Source organism: Amblyomma maculatum, chromosome 4 (assembly GCF_055883805.1).
Source record: "Amblyomma maculatum isolate TAMU_Amacu chromosome 4, ASM5588380v1, whole genome shotgun sequence".
NCBI classification, from domain to species: Eukaryota; Metazoa; Arthropoda; class Arachnida; order Ixodida; family Ixodidae; genus Amblyomma; species Amblyomma maculatum.
Genome location: NC_139347.1, coordinates 22,428,328 through 22,441,488, shown reverse-complemented (window position 1 = coordinate 22,441,488; position 13,161 = coordinate 22,428,328). Strand labels below are relative to the sequence as shown.

Sequence of the window (13,161 nt, the reverse complement as noted above, 5' to 3'; positions counted from 1 at the left end):
CGGCGCAGAGGGCAGCTCTGTGCACTCTTTCCTGTCGCGATGACTGCGACGGCTAGCAGCCAGCGATAGACTCATGCATAAATCACGGTTCCCGGATACCTCGCAGCGTCGCTGTTTTCGTTACCGTCGGTGTAATAACCATGCCGTGCTATGCCTCTGCACTTCAGCCGGACGCGTCGGCACGGTGGTGGCAGAGATTTCAATCGAGGGGGCCCCCAGGACACACGTGGCATAATGTATTTTTTAGGACAGACGAGAAGCACCGTGAAGCATGGGATGGGTGCGTCTCCATATGCATGGCCTGATTGAGAATTCATCAAGTCCGTAGCGAAGAGGGCCACAGAGGTGCGTAGGAGGCCGATGGAATGAGACCTCACCGGTCGTGATGAATCGCACTGAGTAGTCAGCTGAATTTTCAGTATTTAAATGAAGAGCAGCACTGTTATGTTATCTTTTTTTGATTGAGGATCCGGGGAAACGAAATGAAGGTTAAAGATATATAGCAGAGAGAATAACGGGGCATCTAGAAACTTTTGTTCGATGCAGCTCGAGGAAGATAGGTGAGCTAGCATAGGAATTCAGGTTCCAGGTATGTATGCGCATATCATTACGCAGGAACACCAGATCTGTCTATGACCGTCATGACAAGACGCCTTTCGTGAGGCAAGCTATACGGTTTAAGAAGAGAGGCATACATGTGGAACACAGTGTTCTAGGCATAACTACTTGCATAGTTCATCTATGAAAGCGCAAAAATTTCGGCGTTCTTGTTCCGCTTGGGTCTACATACAATGTTCAATTTTGCGAGAATAAATCTCTAGCCCTGGAACGCTAATTAATAAAGGCAGAAGTGAGAGAATGTGAAATTTGTAAAGCATGGATGTGTTCTTTCTAATATTTTTGAGAAAGGGTTGCCTCTCTAACACCGCTCTTAAAAGAGGAAAGGTGTAAAAATGTAACTAAACAAATATCTTTTTGCTAGAAAAACACCCAAAATACTCGAGTAAAGTAACTACGTACCTGCTCAGAAAAAAAGCCCATAAAAAAACAGACTGTACAGCGAAAAGAAGGCAGTCTCAAGACAGTACACTGAGATACAATGTTGCGCTGTTCCGAGAGCCTGAGTAGGGGTACGCATGAATATTATATACATAGATAGCAAAAACTACGCCATTGATGTGACATCTTTTTCAAAACTTTGGCTGTGATCTCTCATGCCTGGATCATATTGCTTTCTTCAAGTCGCTTTTTTGCCATCAAGTCCTCCCGTAGCCATTTCCCCAGAGTTTCAGAACTTTTTCAGGAGAGACCGCGGTCGAGCTTCACGGTTCGCGGAGATAACACGTCGACTCTAGAAACCTCGCTACGGCATGTCTCTGCGGTACGCAAAAAAAAGTTTCTTCACTGCTTTTGGTAAACAAGTCGGCTGGTGTCTCCGCTGTTCTTTGCCATGAGCGTGCCCCTTTCCTTGGTCTATATATTTCAGCTTTTGGCGTCCAGATTCGATGCAGATTGTGACGACAAAATTCCGCCGTAGACAAAGACAAATTCAGATGCCAGTGACGCTGCAAAGGAAAAGCCACCGGCCAGGAAGAATATGTCGCGCAGTTCCTGTTTCTCTACGCGGAATGGAAGCCGAAAGAATGAAGTTTTGACACGGGGTAGGAATCTGGCACACGCGCGCTTTTGCACACTCGGCCCATACTTTACTCTTCCCTGACGCTGAATACGCCTCTCCTTTATAGTGAGTGGGCTTTTTGTTGTTTTTGTTCTGTAGCAAATCTAGGTGAGTTCTAAAGTGAAGTAAGAAGTTTTCGCACTTTGCGAGAGGTACACACACAATCTTTGTCATTTCGTAAAGACAATAGATGTTTTTTTTGTTTTTTTTTTTTTTTTGTGAAGTAAGTAGTCTCAAAATGACTTTTCAAGTCAGGAGAAAGGGAAAAACGAAAATTTCATACATTTTTGCATTAATATTTAAAATTAAGCATTTAGACCAATCCTATTCAAGTAGGTGAAAGACAAAGGAAACGAATGTATGCAGAAGCATCTGAAAGCGGCTAGCCATATAAATCTGAGTAACAGATATTACCGAAATTACTGTGTAAGCTTAAACAATTTCTTTATTGCTAGAAAAACCACAGAATATACGTCACCTAGCCACATACAACGTCCCTGTCGGTAGAGCATGATCGTATTGATTATTGCGCTTTGTCTGGACGTGCTAACACAGGACGTGTAATGGGTTCCTTGAAAGCATACCAAGGATTGCGAACTTTGTTTAAGGCACTACTTTCAACCTTTTGTTGAATGTAATCTTCGAAAGCTACTATAGGAAGGCAGATACTAACAAAAATTAGCGATTTTCGTACCTTTTTCCGCTATTCACTAGAAGTGCTTCGGCAACGATTTTAGCTCTGTTGATCAACGAACTCCCTCTTACCAGAAATAAACCTCATTACATCATCGTGAGGGTAGCGTACATAGGGGGCTTTCGGTTTTACATATTAACCTCTCTTTAATACGATGAGCCCTGATGTAGACTGAAAGGACAAAGCCTTTGAAACTTTCATTCTTGGGGAAGGCTTTTGAGAAAGTTTTCTCATAACTACTCATAACATGGTTGCTCTTGCTTTTATTCTTCACATTGCTTCATTTGTTATCACCGTTTTGTAAAATAAATATATAAAAGCCTAAAGTGTCATTTCACTGCTTGCGGGGGACTACGTAACGTTGTGCAGCAGGTAAGCGAGAAATGAACTGCCGACGCGCCGTCAAAAAAGAAAACAGGTCACATACTGATAGCGCAGTGCATTTCCATCTATGGCGCTTACCACATGACAAAAATAGCAGGCTTTAATTCTAACCTCGTTTTTCATACATAAGCTTCCAGAGAGTCTCAAGCAATTTGTCAAAGTTATGCAATGGTTTCGTTTCTCTAATTTTTTGCTTCTATATATTCTTGCAAATTTGCCTTATTGGCAGAGATAACCTAATCTTCTATCGGCGGTTATGTATGTTGTGCGGGCCGTACATGGCTGAGTACAACAGATATCTTGCAAATACATAGCTGCTCACTACTGTTATTCGAGTGAAGTGTGCGCTCTGTAAATAATTGTGATCGCGATATGAGTGTCTGAAAGCTTTGGAATGCGAGTCTAGCGGAAATAAACGAAACACATTTTCAATCAACCTTAAGTCTTATTTATGACGGTGAAAATTTTATTTTCTCTTTTTTGATATTTCGCAGTCCTCTAGTTAATGCGTTGAAGTAACTTCACGGCCGGTTATGGAAAAAAATGGACTGATGAAAGTGCAATATATCTCACAGATTTTTGCAGATATGAATTGCTTCTCGAGAAGGGCAGATCATGCCTCTTCGCTGATTCACTCACCGGCCTTGACGTGAACGCTGCGGCTGATAACTGCGCCCAGTACATTGGAAGCCCTGCAGCGGTAGCGAGTAGCATGCACGTCCTGCCGATAGTCCTCGCCTCGAAACGGGTAGAACTCCAGCGTTCCGTCAGGCCTCACGTTACGAAGGCCAGGAAGGGGCTCGAGAGGTGAGCCGGTTTCGTTCATCCAACTAATTGTAGGCCTCGGCTGCCCTGACGCCGAACATGGGACTAGGGCACCCGTCGAATTCGAGAAGACTACTTGCACGGGTGGCTCGTGCAGGAAGGCTGGTGCGGCCTCTGCACCACCGGAAGACAGTGGCGGGAAGTCACCACGGACACCTGCGTGCGGAGTGCAAACATCACAATGAAACAGCCAGTGAGTACGCCCAAGTAAAAGTGGTTGTACTAAAATGGGGATAAGCGCGCCGGGAAATTTTATATGTGTCTATTTTAACCATGAGGGTTTCTTTCGTCACATAGGAGAAGCGGACGAGAAACAGGTTTAGTGTGTTTGAGCTATAGCTAGGGGTCACCCAATGGAATCATATTGCAACATCAGCAGCAGTGTTATCAGCAGCGTTAGCAGCAGCCTCATCACGTTACCACACAACTGTGCGACGTGTCCTGTGATCGCTGCAAAGATCCTGTCTTAAAGATGTTGTTCCTCGTAGAACTTGAATGTTTAAGACACTCGCGCGCACACAGAAAAAGCGACGTAGCATAATGCGAAGGATAGTCGGACTGGATCCGGTGTGAACGAAATATCACGATAGCATTTATAGCATTCTGGGTGCTCGGAGCGTTTGTGCTCTGCGCAGGTTCTGTGTACTTGGCCCGGGACGTTGTGCGGAAGGCATCATTGCTTCTTTCTCCCCTTACCGATATTGAGTAGGAACCTAATTCAGTTTCCCTCTGAACTTTCGATAGTCTTCCAATTACATTCGCTCAACGTTTCATTTCCTAATTCGCCAGTAATACTAAAAGGTAGAATATACTACACATGGTCATGTGTATGAATAACGTGCAATAAAATGTTGCGGATAAACACGATAAAATATTTTCCGCGGGTGACAGTTTTTTTGGCAGCGATCAGCTACTATGTTGCTGTAAGGCCCGCGTGTTCTCGAAGCGTTCACACAGCGCATCGAGCAGTCAGGTTTCACAGAATGTTTTACGCTTTTATCCACTGGTGTAAAATAACGAATCATATCCAGTTTGATTTCTGTAGAAGTGCGATACCATTGCTCAGCTACATGGTACTTCAAAATATTTCGCATATTTACACTGAAAAAGTAATTCTCACTGCCTTTGTATAGGGCCTCCCTCTGTTGTACACCCCATTTTGCAGCCATCCCTATAGGCGGACGGCGCTTAATCGACAATTCCCTCTCAGCTCATTTTTTTTACAGACGCCGCTCTATGTAGCTATTTAAAATGTAGCAAGGCGACGGGAAAAAAGATAAGCGACAGGCGAATATGATTTCAGCATTAGCTACAACAGCACAGTGGTTTCAAAAGCTGCACTGAGTCAAGAAGAGGTCGAATTACAGTTAAAGTAAGAGAAATGTTTGCAGCGCATATTTTTTTTTCTTTTTAGCGCTCACCAAAATCTTACTTTTGCACAGTAATTGAAAATAAAGTTGGCGGCATCGCGTTCGCTTTAATGCACTGAAGACTGTAACGATATTTTAGCATGTCTAAAAGGTCATAAAGAACAAACAGCTTGCCAGTTAAAGACGTAAATATTTGAGGCCCCGGCCTGGAGCCGAGTTAATTTTAGCACGTCGTTAGAATAAAACTGACAACTTGTTACGAAGCCCATGGTAGCGAGGAAGGCAGAGATAATAAAATTTTATAGCCCTGAGGTGCGTTTCGCGCTGCTTGTTTAGTGTTTATACATTTTTCTCAGTTAATTACCTCAGGTCCCCTAACGCTCAACCTTTGTATTGATTCTGCCCTTTTTTGGGGGCATCCACGCCGCAGAAGGCATTTTGTAGAAAGTGTAGTCAACGTCTTTCAAATTTCAAATAAGCGTATTACAATGCATGAAGGATGTTTTCATTCTCTTCAAATGTGTCCACTACAAAATTCCTAGCTTGCTCAAAAATAAACGAAAACATATTTACTTTACTTCAGTTAACAGTAAGAAATCCCAGCGCCTTCAAAAGCAACACTCAAATCATACTGCAGTTAGACTACTTATAGCAGTCTGATTCCATTGACGTACTGTCTTTTGCAGCCTCAGCTATATGGCTTCCTGTGCAACCTTTATTAATCAAAGAAGGCTTTGCAATAAGAATGCCGGGTTTTCACATCGAGCAGAACAAGGCAGAACAACAATATATATTTGATTTGCCGATGCAACAGAGAATACAGAATATTTCTTGTGTAGCCTTCAATACGTGCGTTCGGTTTGCTTTATTAGTCCACGTAATATAGAAACGTCATGGTGACAACGCGTGCAAACGATGCATTCTTAACTGTGTATAATATACACAAGCCGCTCTCGTGAGCATCCTTTTGAGCAAGTGTTCTAGCCTGCAGAACGCATGTCAACTTCTAAAGTTTCTTTCAGGCACCCATAATATCACTCAATTTACACTATACCAAGTAAACGAAATAATAGGTACGGGCTTATATCATCCATAACATGAAAACTATGAAAGCTGATAGTGACATGAAAAACTTATAACATCACGATCTTCTATAGTTAAGGCGAGCTCAGTAATTGCTAAGCAAAATTGTCTGAAGAAACGAAGAATAACTATTTATTAACAATGAGCAACCATTTTATGCTTTCTTTCTGTTGGTGGCAGTAAGGCTCAGGTTGATGTTACGCGTATCTATTATTTAATGCTTAAAGGGAAAAATAGAGCAGAATGTGTGCTGTATAAAGGTGATAAGTTCATTGACGTTTATTTAACATTTAGGGCTAGTGTACTCTGCAAAGTCGGCATCTGAGGCTATTTGTCCACAGTCTTCGTCACTCTTTGTATTTGCGATCATAAATAAACGGAACGAAATCAAAATTAGGAGTTGTTGCACTACCAACTGTAGAAGTAACACCTTACACAGCCATTACATAGGTATACACCACAAACCGAATTCGACACTTTCGTCTGTCCTATGCTATAGGAATAAAAGCACCGGATGGTCTAGAAGAATTCGACGCAGATAGCATTACTGTGGCTATAAAGATGCAAATTAACAAGAAAGCTTTATCAAAATGTCTAAATGTTTTTATTTATGCAAAAAACGGCTATTTTTGATATTGCATTATGAAATCGGTAGGTTTCTGAAACCCCCAAACACTCGTACTGCGCCTTTCAGGCTTCAACGAGATTTACTGTGGAACTAGAAAGCGTTCAGGGTCCATTAAGTTCCTAAATATAGGCACAGCAGCATATCATGCAGAGGGAATCGGGATGACGGTGGCACTATGAATGGGCAAAGAACTATATTTGTATTTTTTTTTCAGCTCCGGGGACTAGTAAATCGGCTCTAAATATATAAGACTGGCCTGTTAGTATTCAACGAAAGCAATGATCCGAATAAGCGTGATTGAGTAAATTCGATTTATGTGAGTTAATGTTTAGGCTTGTACTTCAAATTTGGTTTCGGTTCGAGGTTTGGTTTTCAGGGTCAATAATCTTCACTAAAAGATTACCGAAATTTGTCCCCGGGCATCTCGGTAGGTAGCGCCCTATGAACAGCTGATGCCGACTAAGACGCCTTAAGAAGGTAATGAGGTAGAGGTGTGTTCTGAATACATTGCGCATGGATGGAAGTTGATGAGGACGACCACATGCAATGCACAGCTCTGAAGAGTAGCAGTCAAACACGCGGAATAGGAGGCTACGGCTATGGCGCAGTGGTATAATGTAGTGGCCAGCAAGGGTGGTTCCTTTGCGCCGCCACGGGATAGGAACCCTTTTGCGTCTATGAAGTCTATTTGCGCCAAAGTCAAGGAGCACGGGCCAATTAACATTTATGAAATCGTTGACTGTGGGTTCTAGGACTGACGTACTAAAACTTCAATTTTTATGAAATTTTATTCGTAGACTTTAATTCGCATCACGTTGACAACTAGATAAATACTTCATGTAGTCTGTTTTACGCACGTACATAAGACTAAGTACATATTTGCTTACTAAGCCTAACATTTAGTGCGCTGTTTGTTTGTTTCAAGCCGTTAAACAATACCTATAAGAATTAAGTGTGCAAATATCTTTTGCGCCTGTTGATAATCACTTATACTGCTCTAACTCTATTTATTCATCCGCTCACGGTTGAAATAAGGCTGCTGACGATACGCAGCCGCTAGAAAGCTTCCAATGTTCCTAAAACCCGCTGTAAAATCTATTAACCCATTTTCTTGACAAATGGCAATCGGAAAAAAGTTTGGTGGGTGCATCTAATGTGAAGTACTGGATGTTGATAAAAGTGGATTAATTAACCCTGTGGCACTTCGTAGCGGGAAGGGTAGTCATTGCTTCTCTGATGCGCACGATCATAGGCAAAATATTTTTCTTGTAAGCACGAACAATTTACTGGGCCTTGTTCTGATCAGAAAAGGCGATACCCGGGCTAGAAGCAGACAATGGCTACAGCAACAGAATTCGAAAAAAGGACTGGATCAAGTTGACGCAGGTACGGACAAAACTATAGAAAGGGAGATTCGCCGTCCACACAAGGTAGCAAATTTGCAACAGGCACGTGACGCAGGCGTCTTTGTAAAGCCTTGGTCGCTGAGGAGTGCATATGGCTTGTAGCCGGTTTATACAAACACCTAATTGTTGCTTGTCTCTTCTCGTGTGTCTGCACTGGCAACTCTGTGCATTAACAGGTAAGTGAAATGCAACTTCGTTTCCCTTAGCATTTCCTTCAAAGCAAAACACAGTGAACAGTACGACAGCACAAGAAAAATACTCTCAACTTTCGACAGTGCGACCCAAAGTCCCTCTTTCCTTCAACTACCCCTCGCTCGTCATTGAGAGGCTAGTGATAAAATGTACACCGCGAAATGCGCCCAATTCTCTTTTTTTTTTTTTTTTTTTTTTTTAGGCAAGAGGGAAGGGGCTTGAAAGCTCGTTAATCGAGGGTGTAACGAAGGCGCGGTTCGAATCGTGTCTAATTCGCCTCATTTTCCCTCCTCTTCTTATGTCAACACACTACCGTGCTATCGTGTAATGGTGCGAGCAGGCCTTAATCTCCCTCTCGACGGAGAGCACACAATTAGGCATCGTCAGGCGATGCGAGACATTTCGATGTGAGGAGGTTTGACAGCGACGAAGGTGGTTTGCTTCCATGAACCTGCACTGACCGTCAGAGGTGGAGAGCGACCAGGGTAATTATTGAAATCAGCGCTCATTAAGCGATTCAGATCACCGCCCTCGCAGGACTGAAGAGCCGCGCCCGTCCTGTTTAGATACGTTTTTGAATTCTTACATTATCATGCACTCCCCCAAGCTCCAATAATTGTTTCTATATTTTTTAACATTTCTTTCGCTCATTAAGCTGTGCTTTTCTGCCGTATCAAGTTTTTCTCTCTCTATTTATTTTCTAAATGGATGGCAATCAGTGGCAGAAGACGCCGATGAGTTATCGCGTTGAATTAGGAGCTTATATTTTCATTATCCTTGCTTGCATTTTGGTGCCCTCATATAGGGTTTGCTTCTCCTTCGCGCAACAGTGACTTACCATAAAGGCGTAGTAATAAAGTGTCTATACATTGTGACAATGTCTCGCAACACGGCTTAGCGGCCAACTAGGGAATGCGAAAATTTATACCAAGATTGTGTTTGAGAATTTGGTTGAAAAAATGTTTTAAAGCTAAAGGGTTATTTTCCCCATATCAACAAATAAAGTTTCCATCGGCGCCGACTATTTGAAGCCACGCAACTTCGAAAAATCAGGGGCGTGCCTCTTCTAGGTTGCAGTTGGCAGGTGATTATCCCGGGGACTTATTGATTGAAGAACTGTGTGATATCACATCACCAGATGGCAAGGTCAAGTTGGAATCAGCTGCCAGCCGATGTACCTCCTTTCACATTGAAGGGTGAGGTAAGAACACATTGATATCGTTGAATCACTTGCATCTTAAAGCGAACGGCCTCAAAAACTCACAGCCCTGCTACTGGTAGTTGGTAGCTGGCAAATGACATGCTGCACACAGGAAAGGAAATTGTCACCGCATAAGTAAATAATTCTGAAATGATCCATTATGTCCCAGACATTTCTCTACATAGGATGGAAGGTAATAATGTAGCGTGCTGCAGAAAACTAACGCTCATGCCCATGTATTGCGCATTGTGAATGTTCGTGAATTCGTTCCCGAATTATCGTTGAGTTAAAGGCAATTTAGCAGTGACTCTACAGAATTAAAATGTTATTGCCAAATTTTGTGACACCCACTTTTTTTTCGATTCGAGCCATCAGCAAGTAAACACCGGAAGGAAAATCGTAAAAATGAGGGCTCCTGCATCTGACCGACAAGCATAATGTTTCTTCCCGACAAAATATTTGAGCACGCTTCGATGAACACGCCACTTGGAAGAGTGCGTACTTTACTGGCTGCATTGATCAGAAAAACGGCAGGACTTTACGTGGGTATGCGAGGACTTTGACAGTACTGAACGTACCTCACATACTGTCTGTAGCGTCACTATCTATAGAGACGAGGCGGCGAGGTTTAGCAGAGTTTTATTCATTCTTCGACAGAACTACTTAATCACAGCGAATCACGGTTATTTCTGAAGGAAGCGATGGTGCACAGCCCACTAAAACTCCCATAGAAACGAAACAAGACACAAGATGCAAAAACGAGATTTATAAATATTATGGCCAAGATAAGAGAGCGCAGCGAAATAAAGTTCTCTTTTTAATTGTAGAAGAGCAGCAGAAAGTATTGAATTCCAAAACACCCCGCAGATTTTCACTGACAACGCGTAAATTGATTGAAATGTGCCCATGCTGCTAGTTATGAAAGCCGATATCCGGTAGTGGGATACAAAGTATCAACAAAACTCCAAATATTGCTCAGTACGGCTCTCCCGTTAATAACTTCCACCGATTGACATCACATTGAATGTCCCTATAGGGTAATAACCCCTGATTAATGAGACTCAGTACCCGGGATGGGCTCAATTAAAGCCCTGTTTTAAGGGACGGTGACCGCATCATTCCAGAGTTGGTCTTTTAGAACTGTACTCAAGACACGTGATGACTTTGAGTCACGATCGGCGATTATAAAAAAGTGCGAATAATATTTTTCGACACATACAGATTTGTGCGGGAAAAAATGGCTTCCGATGGTGCCTCCACGACGGCGTTAGCAATACCAAAATATAGAGAGTGTCTCAGCAAAGATGGACGGAAGTTTAAAAAAATCTAAGCGGCATTCCCGCTAAAATCGATTAAGTGTTGTTAGGAGCCCTGTTAAGTACCCCCTGGTATTTTTTTGCTCCGCTTACTCGATAATTAGTCGAAATTAACTAAAAGCTTTTTAAATAGCACACTAAACGTTCAGATGCGAATTGGAAAGTTGTCGATCATTCGCTGGTGTCTGACGACATTTAGTGTACCCTTTGACGTAGCTTATTGATAGGTTGTCTGTGTGACGCCACCAACTACTAACGACACTCCAGCAAAAGCACATGACGCAAAGCACTTGCTTTGACGTTAGCAATACCTGAAGTCATATGACACATGGAATGAATTATAACTTTTTCTCAAGATTTATGACTCACAGGATTCATGCCTCCTGAATTGCATGACTCGACACTTCACACGACTAGTCGATTCATGACTCAGTGATGCTACGGCACTTCTTTATGCCAAGACTTACAGCTCTAATCCGGTCTTTTTCTGATGACTTCCTTTGGCGATGACGTCACGAGGGAACCAGTGACATATTTTTCTGACACTTTCGGCTCAACATGGCCTGCTAATGTTTTCGCTATAATAAAACAACCAATCCAGAGGCAATGTAACCGATGCTAGTGAGCCGTAGGCTGTCCACTGAGCTTGTAGCACGGCTTCATGCCATGCTGTGCACTGAAAAAGCGGATAAATACTCAGCACTCGGCAGCGGGATAAATCCTCCGAGCTACCGATGTCAAAGCAGTTACCTTCCTCAACCGAATTGCTGCATACCACCAGACACACACAGAAAAAAAAAAAAAGAAAACCGGGTGCGGCAATGCAATTCCAGGATGTGTTCTACCGCTCTCATATGTTTCCAAGCAAGGATTTTATAGATGTTCTTTCTTTCAGGAACGAACCTTAAGAAGGCTGACCTATTTGCTGTTTCAATGACTAGGCCTCTTTGGTGCTGTGCTCCTCACCACACCTTGTCGCAGAAACAGTTACCACATTTCGGAGGTGAGATTTAAAAAAAAGAATCCCAGTTATTCAGAACCCTTCAGTACAACATGCTGCTTGTTCTAGGCCCAATTAATTTTCACGGCAGCTAATGATCTGCTGCATTGCACGCAGACCTCACCCAGTATGCAGATAGCCCGCAGAGTCTCACCGTAGAGCCACAAAACAGCCATAATCCTAGCCAGTCGCTCTGTCACTGCCTCCACGCTCCCCCTCCTCCCGACCTCTTTCTCAACCGCTCTACCCGCACTTCTGTCTTCTTTTGTTTTTGCTTTTTTTCTTACTTTCTTGCCCAAAGTTAAAACCCATAATTAAGTGTCCTAGCAGTGCTCTTCTCTGCATAAGTGGGCTTTACCCTGCTCTATTTTAGTTAAAATTGCCTCCCTTCGGTGTCAGGAAGAAATGTTTCAGAATTCCACGCGCCGCTGAAATTACTGAGCTTGTCGTGCCGGAGATATGCTAATGAGCTAGACTTGGTTGCGAACAACCCGGAAGCTGGATCATCGAGTTTTCGCGTGCAGCGCAAACTTATCGCGCTGGCACCAGGAGAAATAGGACGACGCTGCTGAGCACGAGGAGGTTTTCGGAAGTAGCTGGCGCCAGCAAACTAAATGTGTTTGGCCATGTTTAATGGGTATAGTGCGGCTTGCGGAGGGCTATGTTGGATTACAGAACTTCGCATGCAGGAACACCATTTCAAGCTCTAGAGGTCGACGTATCTGGGACGAATAATGGTCTCGAGGCGCCGAGGAACCTGGCAGAGTTACACTCTGGGAGATGAATTACTAGCAGAGAAGATTCGGCCGTCAGAAAATATTTTAGGCAACATACCGCATTTGCGCGCGTAATTAAAGGTAATCTCCACTCCAAGAGCTTTATGAGAATTTGTAGGGTGAGCTGATTATGTATGCGAATGTACTGACAATAAAATGTGATAATAAATGCGGGACAGGATTTACGCTGGTGGAATAAATAATTAAATACATCAGCCGCAACTATTCATCTCTAAAATAAACTAAAACACATTCTCCAGCATTAAAACCACGCTGTAAAGCACAGCAAACATCCCTTAGCTCAAGTAGGGACCCACAGTGCTGCATCAAAAGAGAGTTATCTAGCGCACCTCCGCGCGGGCTTTGCTTCAACAGTTCTACATTATTCTTAACATGATAGATAAAAAAGGAAAGCACTTTGCGATAGTAGCATGGCTTCGTTTATGGCTTCGAATCGTCTCAGACCGAGAGACTGACTGGTCGATTTGTTAGAAGAGATTGCAAGCATGACATTGCAGACACTCTACTGTGTTGTATATTCACTTAGTCTTTGAGTAGAGGGCACGTAATAGTACCACCTGATAGTACCTGGCCCTACGGGGCTGGGA

At 43.0% G+C, this 13,161-nt stretch overlaps 1 protein-coding gene across 3 annotated transcripts in view; it reads right to left on the bottom strand.

The window, feature by feature from the left end:
• The window catches only part of LOC146190484 (cell adhesion molecule Dscam1-like), a 221,164-nt gene that overhangs the window by 121,571 nt on the left and 86,432 nt on the right, over positions 1 to 13,161 (bottom strand). For all 3 annotated transcript variants that reach the window (XM_084600901.1, XM_084600900.1, XM_084600902.1), the window contains one exon: positions 3,396 to 3,737. In XM_084600901.1, the coding sequence (XP_084457027.1) occupies positions 3,396 to 3,737 (342 nt within the window). The remainder of the gene's footprint in view (positions 1 to 3,395; positions 3,738 to 13,161) is intronic.